The sequence below is a fragment of the Hyperolius riggenbachi genome, chromosome 7 (genome assembly GCF_040937935.1).
Source record: "Hyperolius riggenbachi isolate aHypRig1 chromosome 7, aHypRig1.pri, whole genome shotgun sequence".
Classification (NCBI taxonomy): domain Eukaryota; kingdom Metazoa; phylum Chordata; class Amphibia; order Anura; family Hyperoliidae; genus Hyperolius; species Hyperolius riggenbachi.
This window is the reverse complement of record NC_090652.1, coordinates 290216977-290235387: the sequence shown is the minus strand read 5'-3', so window position 1 is coordinate 290235387 and position 18411 is coordinate 290216977. Positions and strand designations below refer to the sequence as shown.

The 18411-nt window shown below is 41.1% G+C and overlaps 1 protein-coding gene across 7 annotated transcripts in view; it reads left to right on the top strand.

Annotated features, from left to right (window-relative positions):
- Positions 1–18411, top strand: part of R3HDM1 (R3H domain containing 1) — a 266722-nt gene that overhangs the window by 227789 nt on the left and 20522 nt on the right. For all 7 annotated transcript variants that reach the window (XM_068245922.1, XM_068245921.1, XM_068245924.1 and 4 more), the window contains 5 exons: positions 860–1017; positions 1991–2142; positions 9474–9580; positions 12344–12510; positions 15478–15622. In XM_068245922.1, coding sequence (XP_068102023.1) covers positions 860–1017; positions 1991–2142; positions 9474–9580; positions 12344–12510; positions 15478–15622 — 729 coding nt within the window. The remainder of the gene's footprint in view (positions 1–859; positions 1018–1990; positions 2143–9473; positions 9581–12343; positions 12511–15477; positions 15623–18411) is intronic.

Genomic DNA, 18411 nt, shown 5'->3' with positions numbered 1-18411 from the left:
TACAATTTTCTGTTGGATTTTTCTGGTAGATTATTTTCTGTAAAGTACTGGTAGAGACTGGTCATTATCTCTGGTGCATTGTCTTCTGGTTATCTCCTGAGTAGAACAATGCCTAATTGCTCGGCAGATTGATGGTTAGATAATTTCCAACATGTTGAAAATTATCTATCTGGCAGGTGAAATCTGTTGGAAATCGATCTAAATGCATTATTGGACCATTAGATCCAATGCAACTCTATGGGCCATCGATCTACTGCCAGCAGCAGATCGACCTAGATTTTCCACCCTGTCAGATGGATCAAATCGATCGAATGGGGAATTTGATAGAATTGATTTCTGATCAATCGATCGAATCTATAGAATCGATCGATGGCTGAAATCGACCAGTGTTTGGGCCCCTTAACCCTGCAGACTAAATACTGTCAGATTTCAGCATGAATTATATTCAGGATCGGGCCTTGCGAAGCCATCTACCTGGCCACTCCCCAAGTATTTGTGTAGGGGAACCTTAAAATGTAGAGTATAAAATGTTTTTGGGTTTTTTTACACTTGAACAATTAAAAAAAAAAAAAAAAAAGTACTAGTAATTGTAAGGCAGGGTATTCTAGATATTACAACACAGTACTGTGGTTTATCAGATTTAAATTGTTTGAGTTTTATACCATTTAAAGCTCTACATTTGCATACAAGCTGTAAGAATAGCATCTCATTGGTGGGGTTTTCTGGATCACTCCGGCTCTCTGCACTGCTTTCTAACCCTTAGTAATAGTAAGTCAGGACTGGAGCCTGGCCGTCCCCTTTGTGTATTACTAGGTTAACCATTTTCCTGTAGCCTTACCTCTGTTATCTTGTGTTCCAGGTTACACCACGCTAATGCCCAGTCAGCAGCCGAACTACCAGGGTATGGTCAGCGTCCAGCAGCCTCAGAGTCAGGCCTTAGTTGGTGGCCAGCAAGGCAGTCTAGCCAATCCCATTCAGGGAGTGATGGTGCAGTACTCCTCATTGCCCTCGTACCAGGTAATCGTGAATTCGGCTCATATCAAGGGGGCATCTCTCAGTTTAAGCCTTATTTTATGGTCTGGCATTCTTAAAAAATTAAGCTCTCCATCCATCTTTAACTTTAATTTTACTTGGGCTCTCTGAGGTTTGTGGACACTGGAAAATAGAAGAGATACTAAATGACACGAAAACTTGTCCTGTCGCCATTAAATATTGTCCATTAGCAGTAGCCAACAGCAGCCGCCTGGATGTGAAAATCACATCCAGGTGGCTAAAATGGTTAGAGGTCCACTATCATGAAAATCCTAAAATTTAAAATGTGCGTAAACATATACAGATAAGAAGTGCATTTCTCACAGATTAAAATGAGCTATACATTACTTTTCTCCTATGTTGCTGTCACTTACAGTAGGTAGTAGAAATCTGACAGAACCGACAGGTTTTGTACTTGCCCATCTCCTCATGGAGGATTCTCAGAGATTTCTTTATTTTCAAAAGCACTTAGTGAATAGTTGCTCCGTCCAGCTGCCACAAAAGTGTATGGTGAGCAGGAAGGCAGCCAGCATCTTTGTATACATCTTTTTTTAGGGAATGTCTTTATAAAGAATAAAGGCATTGCTGAGAATCCCCTATGAAGAGATGGACTAGCCCAAAACATGTCGGTAATGTCAGATTCATACTACTTACTGTAAGTGACAGCAACATAGGAGAGAAGTAATTTATAGCTCATTTTACTCAGGAAGAAATCCACTTCTTATTTGTATGTGTTTATAAATATTTTCAATTTTAAGATTTTCGCGACAGTGGTTTTTTAAGGAACATTTTTATTTTAAATATGGACAAAGAGGGATGTGTTGTCTGAATCAATCTGCTGTTAACTTCCATGTTCTGTTTGAAAGAGAGCCTTCGACTGGGATTAATAATGAAAGTAATGAATGTTGTACACCACTTTCTCCACGACTGTAGATGACATTGTGTTTTGTTTGCTTAGGTTCCTGTTCGGCAAGGTTCCCAGTCTCTACCCCAACAGCCATATCATCAACAGGTGCTCATACCTAGCCAGCCTAACCAGGGGCCCTTACCGACTGCAGGGATGCCAGTGTATTACAGCGTTATCTCTCCAGGCCAGCAAAACAGCTTGGGGTAAGATTGTTAGGTTTTTAAACGGAGTATAACAGAATTTTGCCTTCTTGAAGAGACACTGAAGCTTAAGAAAAATTGTGATAGAATGATTTGTATGTGTAGTACAGCTAAGAAATAAAACATTATGAGCAGAGACACAAGTCTAATAAAAAGTGAGTGAGTATATGAGGTCTCCCACAATGCATCACTGCTGAATATGCAAATCATCCCTAGATGTCCCTGAAAGCTAAACACACCTCCAGACCTGCTGGGATACAATGATGTTTCATGCTTGTTAATATCACAGAGCCAAACTAATCAAACATGTATGCAGACTGTTTCAGATTGGTTGATCCTCATCAGTGCATGACATGGATTAATGTGGCTCTATGGGGTAGGACTTGAAGCACCCAGAGTTACAGATTGCCCAGCAAGGTCACGGTGAACCAGAACTCCTAGGAGTGTGTAAAGGTGGCCATAGACCTGACGATTATGGGCAGATTCGACAAAGAGACAAATTTATCTCTAATTGAATCGGATTAGAGAGGAATTTGTCTCTTGGTTGAAGCTGCCCTTAAACTACAGGCCGCTTCCCGTCCGAAATCTTCAGGGAATCGGCTAAGCCCACCTCTGCCCCCAAATGTATAAATTTGCCTCCCCAGTGTGTGCATTTATACATTACCTGTCCGGTAGCACCCTCCTTGCAGTGACAGTCCATCTTGCCACATGGTAGTCGCTTGTTCCAAAATCGGCCACCGTACCATCCGCACACCAAACCAACCAACTTCGGCCTGACATCTTGCAGCATGCACAATCGACAATGCGACCGATTTCTGGCCCGAAATTGGTTGCGTTATCTGTCGGGCATGCACTTGGCTTATTTGATGTATGGCCACCTTAAAGGAAGACTGAGAGGGGCGGGGGAGAGGAGGAGGTACGCGTCTGATAGACGCGCGAGAGGCAGGGCTGCGGCGGTTAGCCCTGCCCCAATGCGGAAGCGCTCCCCCGCTGCACGGAGGGGATTTGGGGGATCAAGGAACCCCGTTAAGCTGCGGGATAGCGGCGTTTTAGCAGGGGCACACATGCCCCTGCTATCTATGAGGTCTGAAGCGAGATTTATTCTCGCTTCAGACTCTCTCTTTAAAGGATACCCCAACTGAAATGTGACATAATGAGATAGACATGTGTATGTACAGTGCCTAGCACACAGATATCTATGCTGTGTTCCTTTTTTTATTTTTCTGCCTGAAAGAGTTAAATATAAGGTATGCAAGTGGCTGACTCAGTCCTGACTCAAACAGGAAGTGACTACAGTGTGACCCTCACTGATAAGAAATTCCAACTATAAAACACTTTCCTAGCAGAAAATGGCTTCTGAGAGCAAGAAAGAGGTAAAAAAGGGGTATTTCTTATCAGTGAGGGTCACACTGTAGTCACTTCCTGTTTGAGTCAGGACTGAGTCAGCCACTTACATACCTGATATTTAACTCTTTCAGGCAGAGAAAGAAAAAAAGGAACACAGCACAGTTATCTGTGTGCTAGACATTGTACATACACATGTCTATCTCATTATGTCACATTTCAGTTGGGGTATCCTTTAAGAAACTCCAGTTGTTCTCTATACAAAAAAAGCCATTGAGCTCCACGACTTTTAAAGTCACAGAGAGCGCTGTCTTCTAAAGCTTGTTATCTCAACTGTCAGTCACAGTATTTTATTTTTCTTCCCAGTGGACAGGTCAATAGTTCACTTGCCTGCTCTGTAAAATCATTTAGAATGCTGAGTAGTGTGTAAACTGCAAATATTAGAGAATGATGCAATGTTATAAAAAACACTAACTGAAAATAAAAATATGAGAATATGTTCTAGTAATTATCCGTACTACACAACCAATTCATTATCATAAACTTTTTTTCGCTTCAGTGTCTCTTTAAGGGGCTGTGTACAGTGTATGAAAGGATTCATTGCCTCTATCAGATTGAATCTGAAAGGGATTGATCTAATGGTAGAATCTGGTGGCCATCACGGTGGCCACACACGATACAATAAAATGATCCGATTTTACTGCAATTCGATGAATATGATTGGATCTCCCAAAAAATCAAAAGCTTATTTTTCATTCGACTGTAAAATCCAATCTGATTTCCCGTTTTTTTTTCCGATTTGTATTGATCTGGAATGCTGGAAAAATGTTTTCAACTTTTCTAAAGATTGTATGGTGTGTGTTAGATTGTCAATTTATTTATATACACACCCTAGCAATTTTTTCAGAGTTTCCAATCATTTTTATTATAATAGGGGAGTAATTGAACGTGTGTGTGTGTGTGTGGTACATTGGTCATATGTTTGAAATGTTACAATCGGTCAGGAAAATTTATTGCAATTTTTAAATTGAACAGAAATTTTAAAAATTGTATGGTGTGTGACCACCTTTATGCTGGGAATACACGGTTCGATTCTGAGCCATTTAGATGGCTCGATAGACAATTTCCAACATGTCCGATCTCCCGCCCGATCGTTTCACCGCTCAATCCGCATTGAAGACAATGCAAAAAGATAAGAACGAGTGGAAGATAAGAGAATCGCCTGGAGAATTGATCAAGCAGGAGAATCGAGCGGCAAGATCGAGCCGTGTATGCCCAGCATTAGGCTGTGTTCTCATCGGCAGCTGGAGCACACGCGGGAGCGGACAGTGTTTGCTCAGATCGTCCGCTGTGATCCAGCTGGAGACTCTGGGGCAGATGCGTTACTACCATAGGCTCTATGGAGAACGCATTCGCCTGCCTGTCTGGGATTATCGCAGACTGCATAGTAGTGCGGCACACTTACCGCAACGCATCCCATGGTTCCATTGCAGGCTGACAAGTGTGAATGGCTCTATATATAATAGCCCTTCACTTTAAAGGGGAACTCCAGCCTAAACAAACATACTGTCATTAAGTTACATTAGTTATGTTAATTAAAATAGATAGGTAATATATTCTCTTACACACACTGTTTTAAAAGAACAGGCAAATGTTTGATTTCATGAGGGCAGCCATCTTTTTGGTTGAAAGGAGGTGACGGCGCATGAGACACAGTTCCAACTGTCCTGTGTCCTGAGCACCTCTCCCAGTTGCTAGGCAACGTGAACAACTATATAGGAAATCCCATCATGCTCTGCACAGCATCAGGGTGATTGATGGGTGGAGCTTAGCTAAAAATGCAGCTAAAAATGATGCTTTGGTAAGAAAAACAAAGTTCGGATGCTGTGAAACTGTTAAAGAAACACCAGGCCTTTTCAGTGCTGCTGAGTAGATTTTTAGTCCGGAGGGTCACTATAAGTTTTTGTGATGTAGTAAAACGGACAGAAAAAAATATCCATTTTACTCTGTGGGAACAAAGTGTTAAAGTGGCCACGCACCGTGCAATTGTTTAAATTTCTTTTTATTCCAAGATTTACAATCAATTTCTCTGATTGATTGTTACATTTAAAAAATCTGTCCAAAGTACCACACACAAATTTTCCCCAATTATGAAAAACAAATTATTGCAAACACTGAAAAAAATGCTGGCATCTATTCATTAAGGAATTGACACTCTACCCTACACCATTCGAAGTTTTTCAAAATTGATTGTAAAAATCCACCACTCCCGATCGACTTATACAGAATTAAATGGAAAGTTTGATCAGATTTCTCGAGCTAATGGGAAAAAAAAGCTTTCGATTTTTCTGTACAATCGTTTTTGTTGAATTTCTGTAAGATTAGATTATTTTAATGTATCGTGTTTGGCCAGCTTTAGTTCTAAGTGTAGCATCTTACCGCTGGATGTAGTAAACCAGCACAAATGCAAGCAGTTTTGCTGCTGGATTTCAATACAAATGTCTGGTTCCTGTATAAGGAGAAATATAATTAATGTGTAACAACACTCTCATTAAAAAAATAAATACAAATAATATTGAATATGTCCTAGAAATGCAAACCTGTTTTTAATCTAATGCTGGGAATACACAAGGAGATTTTTCAGTCTATTTACTGTCCGATCTTATTTTCGATCGATTGTCTTATCATTTTTTTTATCAATTTCCATTCACCTCTATGAGAAATCGATAAGAAAAACGGTTGATAATAAGATCGGACATGTCGGAAATTATCTATGGAACCCATCTGTCTGCTGAAAAAACTTATGGTGTATTCCCAGCATAATATTCTAAAATCTACCTTCCCAGTTCAGTTAGCAGTGATTTTATAAACCTACTGAATCCTGCTTCTTTGCAGCTATGGCAACAGTACTCTGCTTGGTAGTCATTACCACCCCAAATTATCTTGTTTAACCCATTTACTCGTAGTGCTTCTTTCATGCAGAGTAAACTGTACAGAAATACCCATAATTCATCATGCCAGATCTCTTCTCAAGTAGCTACTCCCAGTAACAGCTTCCTGCATTATGCTCATATAGTTGTCCTGAGAGATTTGATTTTATGAAGGTGGAATTACACTCCAAATACTCATTTAAAGGAACTCTATCAAACCATGTGTTCTAAAATGACAATGGACAAATAATTTCTAAGTAGCTGTGTAAACATTTTCCTACGTTTCATGTTAAATATCAGAGGCAAAAGCTGTAATTCATTGTGTGTAGATTTTAGCTACAAAAGTAGTAAGGATTGGTTAGCACTCCAGCTTCTCAAGTGAGCAAGTATTTTATTCTTCAATCATGTGACAACCTTAGTGTTGACACATGATTGAAGAATAAAATACTTGCTCACTTGAGAAGCTGGAGTGCTAACCAATCCTTACTACTTTTGGACTGTTCTCTGGATGTTGCTGACATCCATGGTTACGCACCCACACTACGGAAAGGTGTGCCTCTCCCCACCGTCTACTTTAGATTTTAGCTACGTTTGGAATGTCTCGTTTGCAGAGGTATGAATCTGTAAGAATCTCTGCAACCTGACATGCCAAGAACAGAGTAATATTGAAGCAGATTACCTGACAGGCTTTTGTTTTCATATATCAGGTTTCACACACACAATTACAGATGTTTATGTTGCACATAAGATATATTTCCTCCGCTCTCTGTGAGAGAAACCTCTGCCTGTCTCTGACTGAGCTCTCTGCGCACACAGAGTTAATGATGCACTGTGAAGTGAATCCCCCCTCCCCTCATGGTTGAGTCTGTGGTCAGAATTTCAGCAGACTGCCCAAAAAAAGTGTGAAAAGGATTAGATAACCGCAAACGGAGAGATAAGGATTCAGATGTATATACCAACACTTAGCAGCACTTCCCAAACATTTCCTATCTCAATTGAAAAAAACATGTCAATCTATTAGTGTCCCTTTAATAAATAGATCAATGATTTACAGTAAGCGCATAGTCCTTTACCTTTCTAAAGAGGTGCCCAGAGTAACAGCCCTTAAAGGGACCCTGAAATGACAGGTATCCTGATTAGAAAAACATGTAAATGTATAGCCTCAATCCTAGTATGTACTAGCCTGTGTTCCTTTGTTCTCACTGTATGGGTTAACAATGCATAGCTATAAATAACTGTTCAATCAGCCTGCAATGGCAACATTAGCTCATTCTCACAACTAACCAGAAGTCATAAAACTCCTGAGTCTCTGAAAAAATAACAAGTGAGTGCATGGAACGTATGCAAAGTTCACTAGTTCAGGATATGTCTGTATGGGAGCTGAATAAATATTAACAAGGGGCAAAGGCAGTCAACATTTTAAATCTAGGTTTTTGATCTTTAAAATTAAAATAATCCAATGGGATCCTGGGCTTTAAAGTGAACCAGAGATGAAAGTAAACTGAGATAAACCAATTAGATCTGTCCTCCTCCTAAAAATGACTCTTTGAGATATCTCAATGTTTTATTTTATGTATAAACATTTACAAAGCAGATTTAATGTGTTATAGTCTCTGATCAATTGCAGTGTCTCAAGAATCCCAGAGTGAAAGTACATGAACTATTGACCTTGTTATCTTCTCCCCTTACAGTAAATAGCCCAGGTATCTACTTAGGAAAGTGTTTTATGCTGGGAATACACCATACGTTTTTTTTGGCAGATAGATGGTTTGGTAGATAAATTCCGTCATGTTCGATATTATTTCTAATCGTTTTTCTGGTCGATTTCTCATAGAAGTGAATGGAAATTGATAAGAGAATCGGACAGAAAATCGACCGAAAAAAACGCATCGTGTGTTCCTAGCATTACAGCTGTAATTTATCAGTGAGCCGACTGGGTACTGATTGGAGAGAAACTGTCAGTTCCATAGCTAATTATAAACTCTTTCAGGCAGGGAAAAAATGAAAAGGAGCGCAGCATAAGTGTCTGTATGCTTTCCACTGTATATGCACATGTCTATTTCATCATGTCACATGTCATCTCTGGTACACTTTAAGCACTTAAAGGACACCTGAGGTGACATGTGACATGAGATAGACATGTGTATGTATAGTGCCAAGCACATAATTAACTAGGCTGTGTTCCTTTTTTACTTTCTCTGCCTTGAACAGTAAAAAACCAGGTATGCAAGTGACAGTTTATGGCTGGGTCCGGGACAAGGTCAGACTATAGTGTTACCCTCACTGATAAGGAATTACAGCCATAAGACACTTTGCTGGTAGAAAATGGCTTCTGAGAGCAGACAAGAGAAACAAAGGGGCAATAGTTAATAGATTTTAGCTCTGGCATACTTCAGTGAATGTGCCATTGAGAACAGGCCATGAAACAGTAAAAACTTAAAAATTAGATTTAAATATAAAATAAAACTGTGGGATAGCTAAAAAAATGTCATTTTTAGGAGAAGGAGGATAGATACAATTGTTTATCTCTTATTTATTTTTTTCACCTCGGGTGTTCTTTAACAGTGATTATGTTCTGTTTATTGCTGTAGCTGGGCATGTATGTATATATAAATGCAATTTAGTCATTTATTATTTATTTATTGTATTTATAGAGCGTCAACATATTACGCAGCACTGGACATTAATTTAGGTTACAGACAATATTTAGGGGCGACATACAGCAAAATGACAATACAGGAATACAAGAAAACCAGATCTCGCAGCACAGTATGAGTACAAGGGAATGCTTAGTCAGTCGCTGGATGAAGCATGGAGATTAGGCAAGTTAGGTTCACTCAAATGCATAGCACGGGTGCACAGTAATGGAGGTGCATGATCAGGTAGGAGACATAAGGAGGACCCTGCCCGAAGGCTTACAATCTAGAGGGAGAGGTAAGGACACGAAAGGTAGGGGACCAGAGTTCAGCTGCGGGTTTAGATGCAATGCATGTGTGTTTCAAGCCAATGGTGCAGAGGTGGTTTTGCTGTATCTAATCATGCAGATTTTTGTATTTTCAGCTCTTCGGTGGGATACATGCAGCCTCCAGGGTCAGAACACATGCAGTTCCCTAGAACGACGACATCTCCTTGTAGCTCTCAAGCACTGCCGGGTCCTCAGTGTGCAGGTCTGTAAGATGCTGAAGAGTCGCCTCTGAACACATTATTATAACTAGTTTAATGGCCCGCAGGGGAGGTGGGCCATGCTCCTGACGCCCGTCGTCCTGTGCTGGAGAAATTCCATACATGTGCAGCGCATAAGCACCAGCCACGATGCACAGACAGAGGAGGACGTCGTAACATTAAGATCAATATAAAGGACTAGTAGACCTAAGACCATTTAAAAACAGCCTCTAGGTCTGTGTCGGAACCGCCCCTCCACTCCCTCCCCTGTGACCGCCACCACCGCCGCACGGTCAGCGCGCATCTGCCGTGCGCACACACTGAGCGCGCACACGCCCCCCATGGTCCTACCTGCTCCTGACCCAAGGCTGTTCTGTGCGGCACATGCGCAGTAGCGCAAATGCACGGACACACACAGGGACGCAGAGACACGGGATTTGCATTCTGCAGGCCTAGAGTATGTATCAGACAGAATAGATTACCTGCAGAGTTGTGGGCAGCACACTGCGCCATTCATGCGTACCTCTGGTGGAAACCAACCCGAAACAGATCTCCGCGTTGCACTGCCTCCAAGCTAACTTAAAGCGGAACCGTAAATAGTTTTTAAACACGCTGTTTCACTTACCTGGGGCTTCTGCAAGCCCCCAGCAGCCATCCTGTCCCGCGCCGAGTCTCCACAAGTCTCCGTTCTCCCGCCTTCGTTACGTACCTAGACTTGTAAGTCGATGTCAGCGCAGCCCTGCCAAGTGTATCTTCTCTTCGCGTTCCCTGCTGCAATAGTGGGGAACGTGAAGAAAGGATACGCGTGGCCAGAGCCATGCAGGCGCAGTGGACCGGCGGCGAAACCATAAGCAGCTGGCAGCGGGAGAACGCAGGCAAGGGCAGGACCGGCGCGGCACAGGAGAGCTGCTGGGGGCTTGCAGAAGCCCCAGGTAAGTGAAACAACGTGTTTAAAAACTATTTACAGTTCCGCTTTAAGGCGCCCATGATCAATGTGATCATTGGATTGGATTTTTACAATCGAATTGTACAGAAAACCACACAGTATGTGGAAAAAAAATCAACGCAAAAGGATTCTATGGTCGATTTAAATACAGAATTGGGTAGATTGGGATGTTGGATTTTACAATCGTATGTGAAGAGATAGTGCCCAAATAGAGCCGTTTATGGGAACAATCTATAATTAACTTCCAATTACTTGTGCTTTTGCAAATCTGATTGAATTATTGCATTTAAGGAAAATATTGTACCATTAAAGTGGACCTGAATTCCTGTCCTCGGAGGCTCTGAATCACTCTGGTGAGATCGCCGTCATCGATCTCACTACAGGGTTACAGCGACACCCGGAGAACGGAGGGAAAATTGCAGCGCTGGATTCCAGGGCGATGAGAAAGTGCTGGGGCTGCTGCAGGCATTCTTGCTGCATGATTTTTTCCCTTATTTTAGAGTCTGAAACGTGCTGTAAAGACCCTAATATCCAGAAATAATCATACCACCAGGGAGGTTAAATGTTATTATGCTGTTGTTTAACTTTTAGAGCAGAGAGGAAGTTTTGAGTTCAGGTCTGCTTTAAAGGATACCCGAAGTGACAATTGACATGATGAGATACACATGGGTATGTACTGTGCTTAGCACACAAATAACTATGCTGTGTTGCTTTTTTTCTTTCTCAGCCTGAAAGAGTTAAATATCAGGTATGTAAGTGGCTGACTCAGTCCTGACTCAGACAGGAAGTGACTACAGTGTGACCCTCACTGATGAGAAATTCCCCTTTTTATCTCTTTCTTGCAATCAGGGGCTATTTTCTGCTAGAAAAGTGTTTTATAGTTGGAATTTCTTATCAGTGAGGGTCACACTGTAGTCACTTCCTATCTGAGTCAGGACTGAGTCAGCCACTTACATACCTGATATTTAACTCTTTCAGACAGAGAAAGAAAAAAAGGAACACAGCCTAGTTATTTGTGTGCTAGGCACTGTACATACACATGTCTATCTCATCATTTCACATGTCACTTCGGGTATCCTTTAAAGGGCACCTTTAAAATGAGATCTTTTCCACCTTAAAATATTTGACAGCCAATTATGGAGCATGCCGTTAAAGTGGTCTGAAAGTCAGCATTTCTACTTTGCTCTAAAAGATTCCTTACAGCTTTTAAAGCTACTATTCCAGGAAAAAAAATGTAGTAGAACATCACTGAAATGGTTAAACACAGCACTTTGTCCTGCTATTTAGCTTCAAATCGGCATCCAGACTGGAGATAACAGTATCTTTGTTTACATTCCAATGTTGTTACAATGTGTGTAACAAGTAAAAAACACTCACTGAGAAGCTCTCTGTGCTTCAAGCACACACAGTTCAGAACAGCTCATTAGAAGGTTTTAATATATAAAAAAAAAACCCATTGGAATAAAATGCAATGGCAGCTTCCAGGGCAAGAAAAACTACACTTTGGAAACTTGTAATTTGTAGGCAGACAATAATGCTTGTGCACAAAAGCAAATATGATAACCGTATGGGAAATAAAAAGTAGAAAAATAGATTTTTATTGAATGTTATGTCAGAGTTTCAGACCACTTTAATGGACAAGTGTGTACCTGTTTTATTTGATTATATTAGCATTGCATGCATTTTTAGTAATAGTTCCCCTTATAGAAAATATGTTATGTTAGGGTTGCACAAATAAAAATACCGCAACATTGCAGCAGTAATTTGTTTCCGGAAAAATACTGGGCGTATCTCTAAGCGGATTTCCCTTTTGTCTTGGCAGCTGTTCCCGCACCTCCCCCTGGTGGCGGAATGGTGATGATGCAGCTCAACCTTCCCAACAACCCACCACCTCAGACGCATTCGCCACCTCATTGGAAGCCAAATAAATTTTATTGTGACCATCAGAGAGCGCATAAAACAGACTACAGCCTAGACCATTCTACGCAGGTGGGAATTCATGATCCAAATAGTGTCACAATACTGAACAGTATGTAAGGGAAATATTGTAAGTCACAGAGGTGCTGTTATCACAGCTGTATGTGGATTGCATTGCTCGCCTGTGCACTACCTGACAAAAGTCTGGGAACAAAAGCATACCTGAAGTGTATAACAACAAAAAGTTAGATTATTATTATGTAGTATTTATATACCGCTGACATCATACGCAGCGCTGTGCAGAGCACATTGTCATGTCACTGCCCTCAGAAGAGCTTACAATCTAATCCTTACCATAGTCATAATCTAATGGGCTACTATATTATGATTATGTATTTATATAACACTGACATCTCCTGCAGCACATTACAGAGTACATAGTCATGTCACTGACTGTCCTCAGAGGAGCTCACAATCTAATCATATAGTCATAATGTAACATCCTACCATTTTCTTATGTACTTACTAGGTAAGAGGCCCGCCCATTATTAAAGAGGCACTAGGCCTCGGCCGCAACCTACACCCCTAGCCCCCGGGTGTATGGATGTGGCCACACTGCACAGTAGCATGGGGCTGCCCATGCATTGCTCCGTGCATGATGAGCTTTGTGTTTGATGGATGGTAGTGCAGCCACATAGAAGAAGAAAGTCCCAGCGAGCAGCGGAGGGGTCAGGATCGGGGAAACCTCTGGAGCAGGATTTGGAACTCTCAGAAACAAACATTCCTCAGAGATCACCTGACAGGACTGAAGATTGTGCAGCCTGTGATAAATGGCAGAATGTAAATCAGGAAGAGAAAAGATTTTACAATAGGCAAACACCGACTAAATAATTTATAAATGTATATAGTAAAAAATAAGCAATTTTATTCATTACATGACTATCACTACAATTCCTCTTAAAAGGACCACTCCAGCAAAAAAAATAAAAACGTAAACGGTTAAAACCTGACAGAACCGACAGATTTTGTACTCGTCCATTTCCTCATGGGGATTCCCCCGGGTCTTCTTTGCTTTCAAAAAGCATTTCCTGAATGGCAGTTGCTTAGTCTAACTGACAATATAGTATGCAGGGCAGTAGAAAAGGCAAATAGCTCACTGTTCTGGCAGTTAAACTGCCATTCAGGAAATGCTTTTGAAAATAAAGAAAACCCCGAGAATCCCCCACTAGTCCAAAATCTTTCGGGTCTGTCAGACTTTAACCGCTTTATTTTTTTATTTATTTTTTGCTGGAGTGCTCCTTTAATTGAATAAATTAGTATATACACTGGGATGCGAACGTTTGGGTAACCTTGTTAATCACCATGATTTTCCAGTATAAATTGTTGGTTGTTACGATAAAAAATGCCAGTTAAATTTATCATATAGGAGACGCACACAGTGATATTTAAAAAGTGAAATGACGTTTATTGGATTTACAGAAAGTGCACAATAATTGTTTAAATAAAATTAGGCAGGTGCATACATTTGGACACTGTTGTCATTTTATTGATTCCAAAACCTTTAGAACTCATTATTGGAACTCAAATTGTCTTGGTAACCTCAGTGACCCCTGTCCTACATGCATAGGTGAATTATGAGAAATAGTATTTAAGGGGTGCAATTGTAAGTTTTCCTCCTCTTTTAATTTTCTCTGAAGAGTATCAACATAGGGGTCTCAAAACAACTCTCAAATGACCTCAAGACAAAGATTGTTCACCATCATGGTTTAGGGGAAGGATACAGAAAGCTGTCTCAGAGATTTCAGCTGTCTGTTTCCACAGTTAGTAACATATTGAGGAGATGGAAGACCACATGCTCAGTTCAAGTTAAGGCTCGAAGTGGCAGACCAAGAAAAATCACGGATAGACAGAAGCGACGAATGGTGAGAACAGTCAGTCAACCCACAGACCAGCACCAAAGACCTACAACATCATCTTGCTGCAGATGGAGTCACTGTGCATCGTTCAACCATTTAGCGCACTTTACACAAGGAGATGCTGTATGTGAGAGTGATGCAGAGGAAGCCTTTTCTCCACCCACAGCACAAACAGCTGCTTGAGGTATGCTAAAGCACATTTGGACAAGCCAGCTTCATTTTGGAATAAGGTGCTGTGGACTGATGAAACTAAAATTAAGTTATTTTGGGCATAACAAGGGGCATTATGCATGGAGGAAAAACAACACACCATTCCAAGAAAAACACTTGGAACCACCACCATATTTTACTGTAGGTAGCATCATGTGTGTGGCTGTGTAGCCAGTGCAGGGACTGGGAATCTTGTCAAAGTTGAGGGACGGATGGATTCCACTCAGTACCAGCAGAGTCTGGAGACCAATGTCCAGGAATCAGTGACAAAGCTGAAGCTGTGCCGGGGCTGGATCTTTAAGACAAGATCCAGCCCCGGCACAAGACAACGACCCTAAACACTGCTCAAAATCCACAAAGGCATTCATGCAGAGGAACAAGTACAATGTTCTGGAGTGGCCATCTCAGTCCCCAGACCTGAATATAATTGAAAATCTGTGGTGTGAGTTAGAGAGCTGTCCATGCTCGGAAGCCATCTAACCTGATTGAACTAGAGATGTTTTGTAAAGAGGAATGGTCCAAAATACCTTCAACCAGAATCCAGACTCTCATTGGAACCTACAGGAAGCGTTTAGCGGCTGTAATTTCTGCAAAAGGAGGATCTGCTAAATATTGATTTCATTTCTTTTTTTGTGGTGCCCAAATGTATGCACTTGCCTAATTTTGTTTAAACAATTATTGCGCACTTTCTGTAAATCCAATAAACTTCATTTCACTTCTCAAATATCACTGTGTGTGTCTTCTATATGATATATTTAACTGACATTTTTTATCGTAACAACCAACGATTTAAACAGGAAAATCATGACGATTAACAAGGTTGCCCAAACTTTCGCATCCCACTGTAGCTTTTCATGTATATGTATGTACATTTTGTGACAGTTTGCACTTTATTTTCCAACTGTTCCTGCAGCATAGTTCCCACATAACCAGTCCTGTCACATCACCCAATCAGTCGCCGGTTCCTGTGCAGTTAACCAACATGAAAAACATCCGCCCGGGTTTAACGCCTCTCCCTCTAGTTCCTCACTTCACTAGACCGTTTGTTCCAGGCCAAGGTAAGCCTTTTGTTTTATTACAGTCCTTGCAGAAATTGCATGACAATCAGTGAAAGCACTCCTGATAATATCCCATCCCAGCTCCATGTAGCTGCATGCCTCAGTCGCTAGTGCCGCTACCGCTACACTTTTAAGCAGTTATGGGGTCTCCAGAATACAGTTTTCACAAGGAAAGCAAAGTCGCATGTGGGGCAGAGAAACTCCCCCAGTGGAGGAGACTTTTGTTTAAAGGACAACTAAAGTGAGAGGTACTATATATGGACACATACACCTATAGCACTAACCCTACCAAGAAATTATCTGAAGTACCTTTCTGTTTTCCAGCACAGAAAAAGTTAAATATAACTTGAGTTGTTGTTGCGAATACTGCTGAGAAACAGTGAGATAAGGATTCTAACAAGTTTTTACTGCAGTAAGGTTCAAAGGGTCATTAGTTCTGCTTTATTTTCAGCTTAAAAGGCAGGGTGTGGATTCTAAACTGCGACTGTGAGAGCCTGATTCAATCTTAAAAAATAAAGCTATAAAACTGAAAATAAAAATGACTAATGTTCTATATATTGTCCGTACTACACATGCAATTAATTCTTTGCTACGTTTATTTTCACTTCAGGTTCACTTCAACAGGGAGATATACAGTGGCTTGCAAAAGTATTCGACCCCCTTGAAGTTTTCCACATTTTGTCATATTACTGCTACAAACATGAATCCATTTTATTGGAATTCCACTTGAAAGACCAATACAAAGTGGTGTACATGTGAGAAGTGGAACACAAATCATACATGAATCCAAACATTTTTTACAAATAAATAACTGCAAAGTGGGGTGTGCGTAATTATTCAGCCCCCTGAGTCAATACTTTTGCTGCAATTACAGCTGCCAGTCTTTTAGGGTATGTCTCTACTAGCTTTGCACATCTAGAGACTGAAATCCTTGCCCATTCTTTGCAAAACAGCTCCAGCTCAGTCAGATTAGATCAGCCTTTCTCAACCTTTTTACCCTGGAGGAACCCTGCAAATAGCTTTTGGATCTCGAGGAACCCCTGCAAACTATTTTTTGATCTCGAGAAACCCCTGCATTTATTTTGCAGGAGGCGTGGTCTTTAAAAGTATGTGTAGCTGTTTATTTCACTAATCCCTATTACACTGCCACTCATTATACTGTCTCCTGAGCCCCCAATTTAGTGCTTCTTGTTACACTACCACCTATTATAATGTGCTCTATTATACTTCCCCCACGATAGGGGAAAATGCCAAGGAACCCCTGCAGAGTACTCAAGGAACCCTGGTTGAGAAAGCCTGGATTAGATGGACAGCGTTTGTGAACAGCAGTTTTCAGATCTTGCCACAGATTCTCGATTGGATTTAGATCTGGACTTTGACTGGGCCATTCTAACACATGGATATGTTTTGTTTTAAACCATTTCATTTCTGCCTGGCTTTATGTTTAGGGTCATTGTCCTGCTGGAAGGTGAACCTCCGCCCCAGTCTCAAGTCTTTTGCAGACTCCAAGAGGTTTTCTTCCAAGATTGCCCTGTATTTGGCTCCATCCATCTTCCCATCAACTCTGACCAGCTTCCCTGTCCCTGCTGAAGAGATGCACCCCCCCGAGCATGATGCTGCCACCACCATATTTGGGGATGGTGTGTTCAGAGTGATGTGCAGTATTAGTTTTCTGCTACACATAGCGTTTTGCATTTTGGCCCAAAAGTTCCATTTTGGTCTCATCTGACCAGAGCACCTTCTTCCACATGTTTGCTGTGTCCCCCACATGGCTTGTGGCAAACTGCAAACTGGACTTCTTATGCTTTTCTGTTCACAATGGCTTTATTCTTGCCACTCTTACATAAACGCCAACTTTGTGCAGTGCATGACTAATAGTTGTCCTATGGACAGAGTCTCCCACCTGAGCTGTAGATCTCTGCAGCTCGTCCAGAGTCACCATGGGCCTCTTGACTGCATTTCTGATCAGCGCTCTCCTTGTTCGGCCTGTGAGTTTAGGTGGACGGCCTTGTCATGGTAGGTTTACAGTTGTGCCATACTCCTTCCATTTCTGAATGATCGCTTGAACAGTGCTCCGTGGGATGTTCAAGGCTTTGGAAATCTTTTTGTAGCCTAAGCCTGTTATAAATTTCTCAATAACTTTATCCCTGACCTGTCTGGTGTGTTCTTTGGACTTCATGGTGTTGTTGCTCCCAATATTCTCTTAGACACCCTCTGAGGCCGTCACAGAGCAGCTGTATTTGTACTGACATTAGATTACACACAGGTGCACTCTATTTAGTCATTAGCACTCATCAGGCAATGTCTATGGGCAACTGACTGCACTCAGATCAAAGGGGGCTGAATAATTATGCACACCCCACTTTGCAGTTATTGATTTGTAAAAAATGTTTGGAATCATGTATGATTTTCATTCCACTTCTCACGTGTACACCACTTTGTATTGGTCTTTCACGTGGAATTCCAATAAAATTGATTCATGTTTGTGGCCGTAAAATGACAAAATGTAGAAAACTTCAAGGGGGCGGAATACTTTTGCAAACCACTGTATATATTTCCATTTTTTTGCCTTTATAGGTTTGCTTGTTGCTAAAAAGTTTTTAGCTCTTGTAAAGAATGCATGCCATAGTTTGGGTGTAAGTGGCTTTAAATAATCTGCTGTGTTTAGTGATCAGCAGTTTTTCTTTTCTAAGCAAATCCCAACCATTTTGTTGGTTTTGACAGAAACGTCTATTGTTCTTGATCCTGTTAATTAAGTGGTCTGTCTCTTTAATTCTCTGACTGCAGAC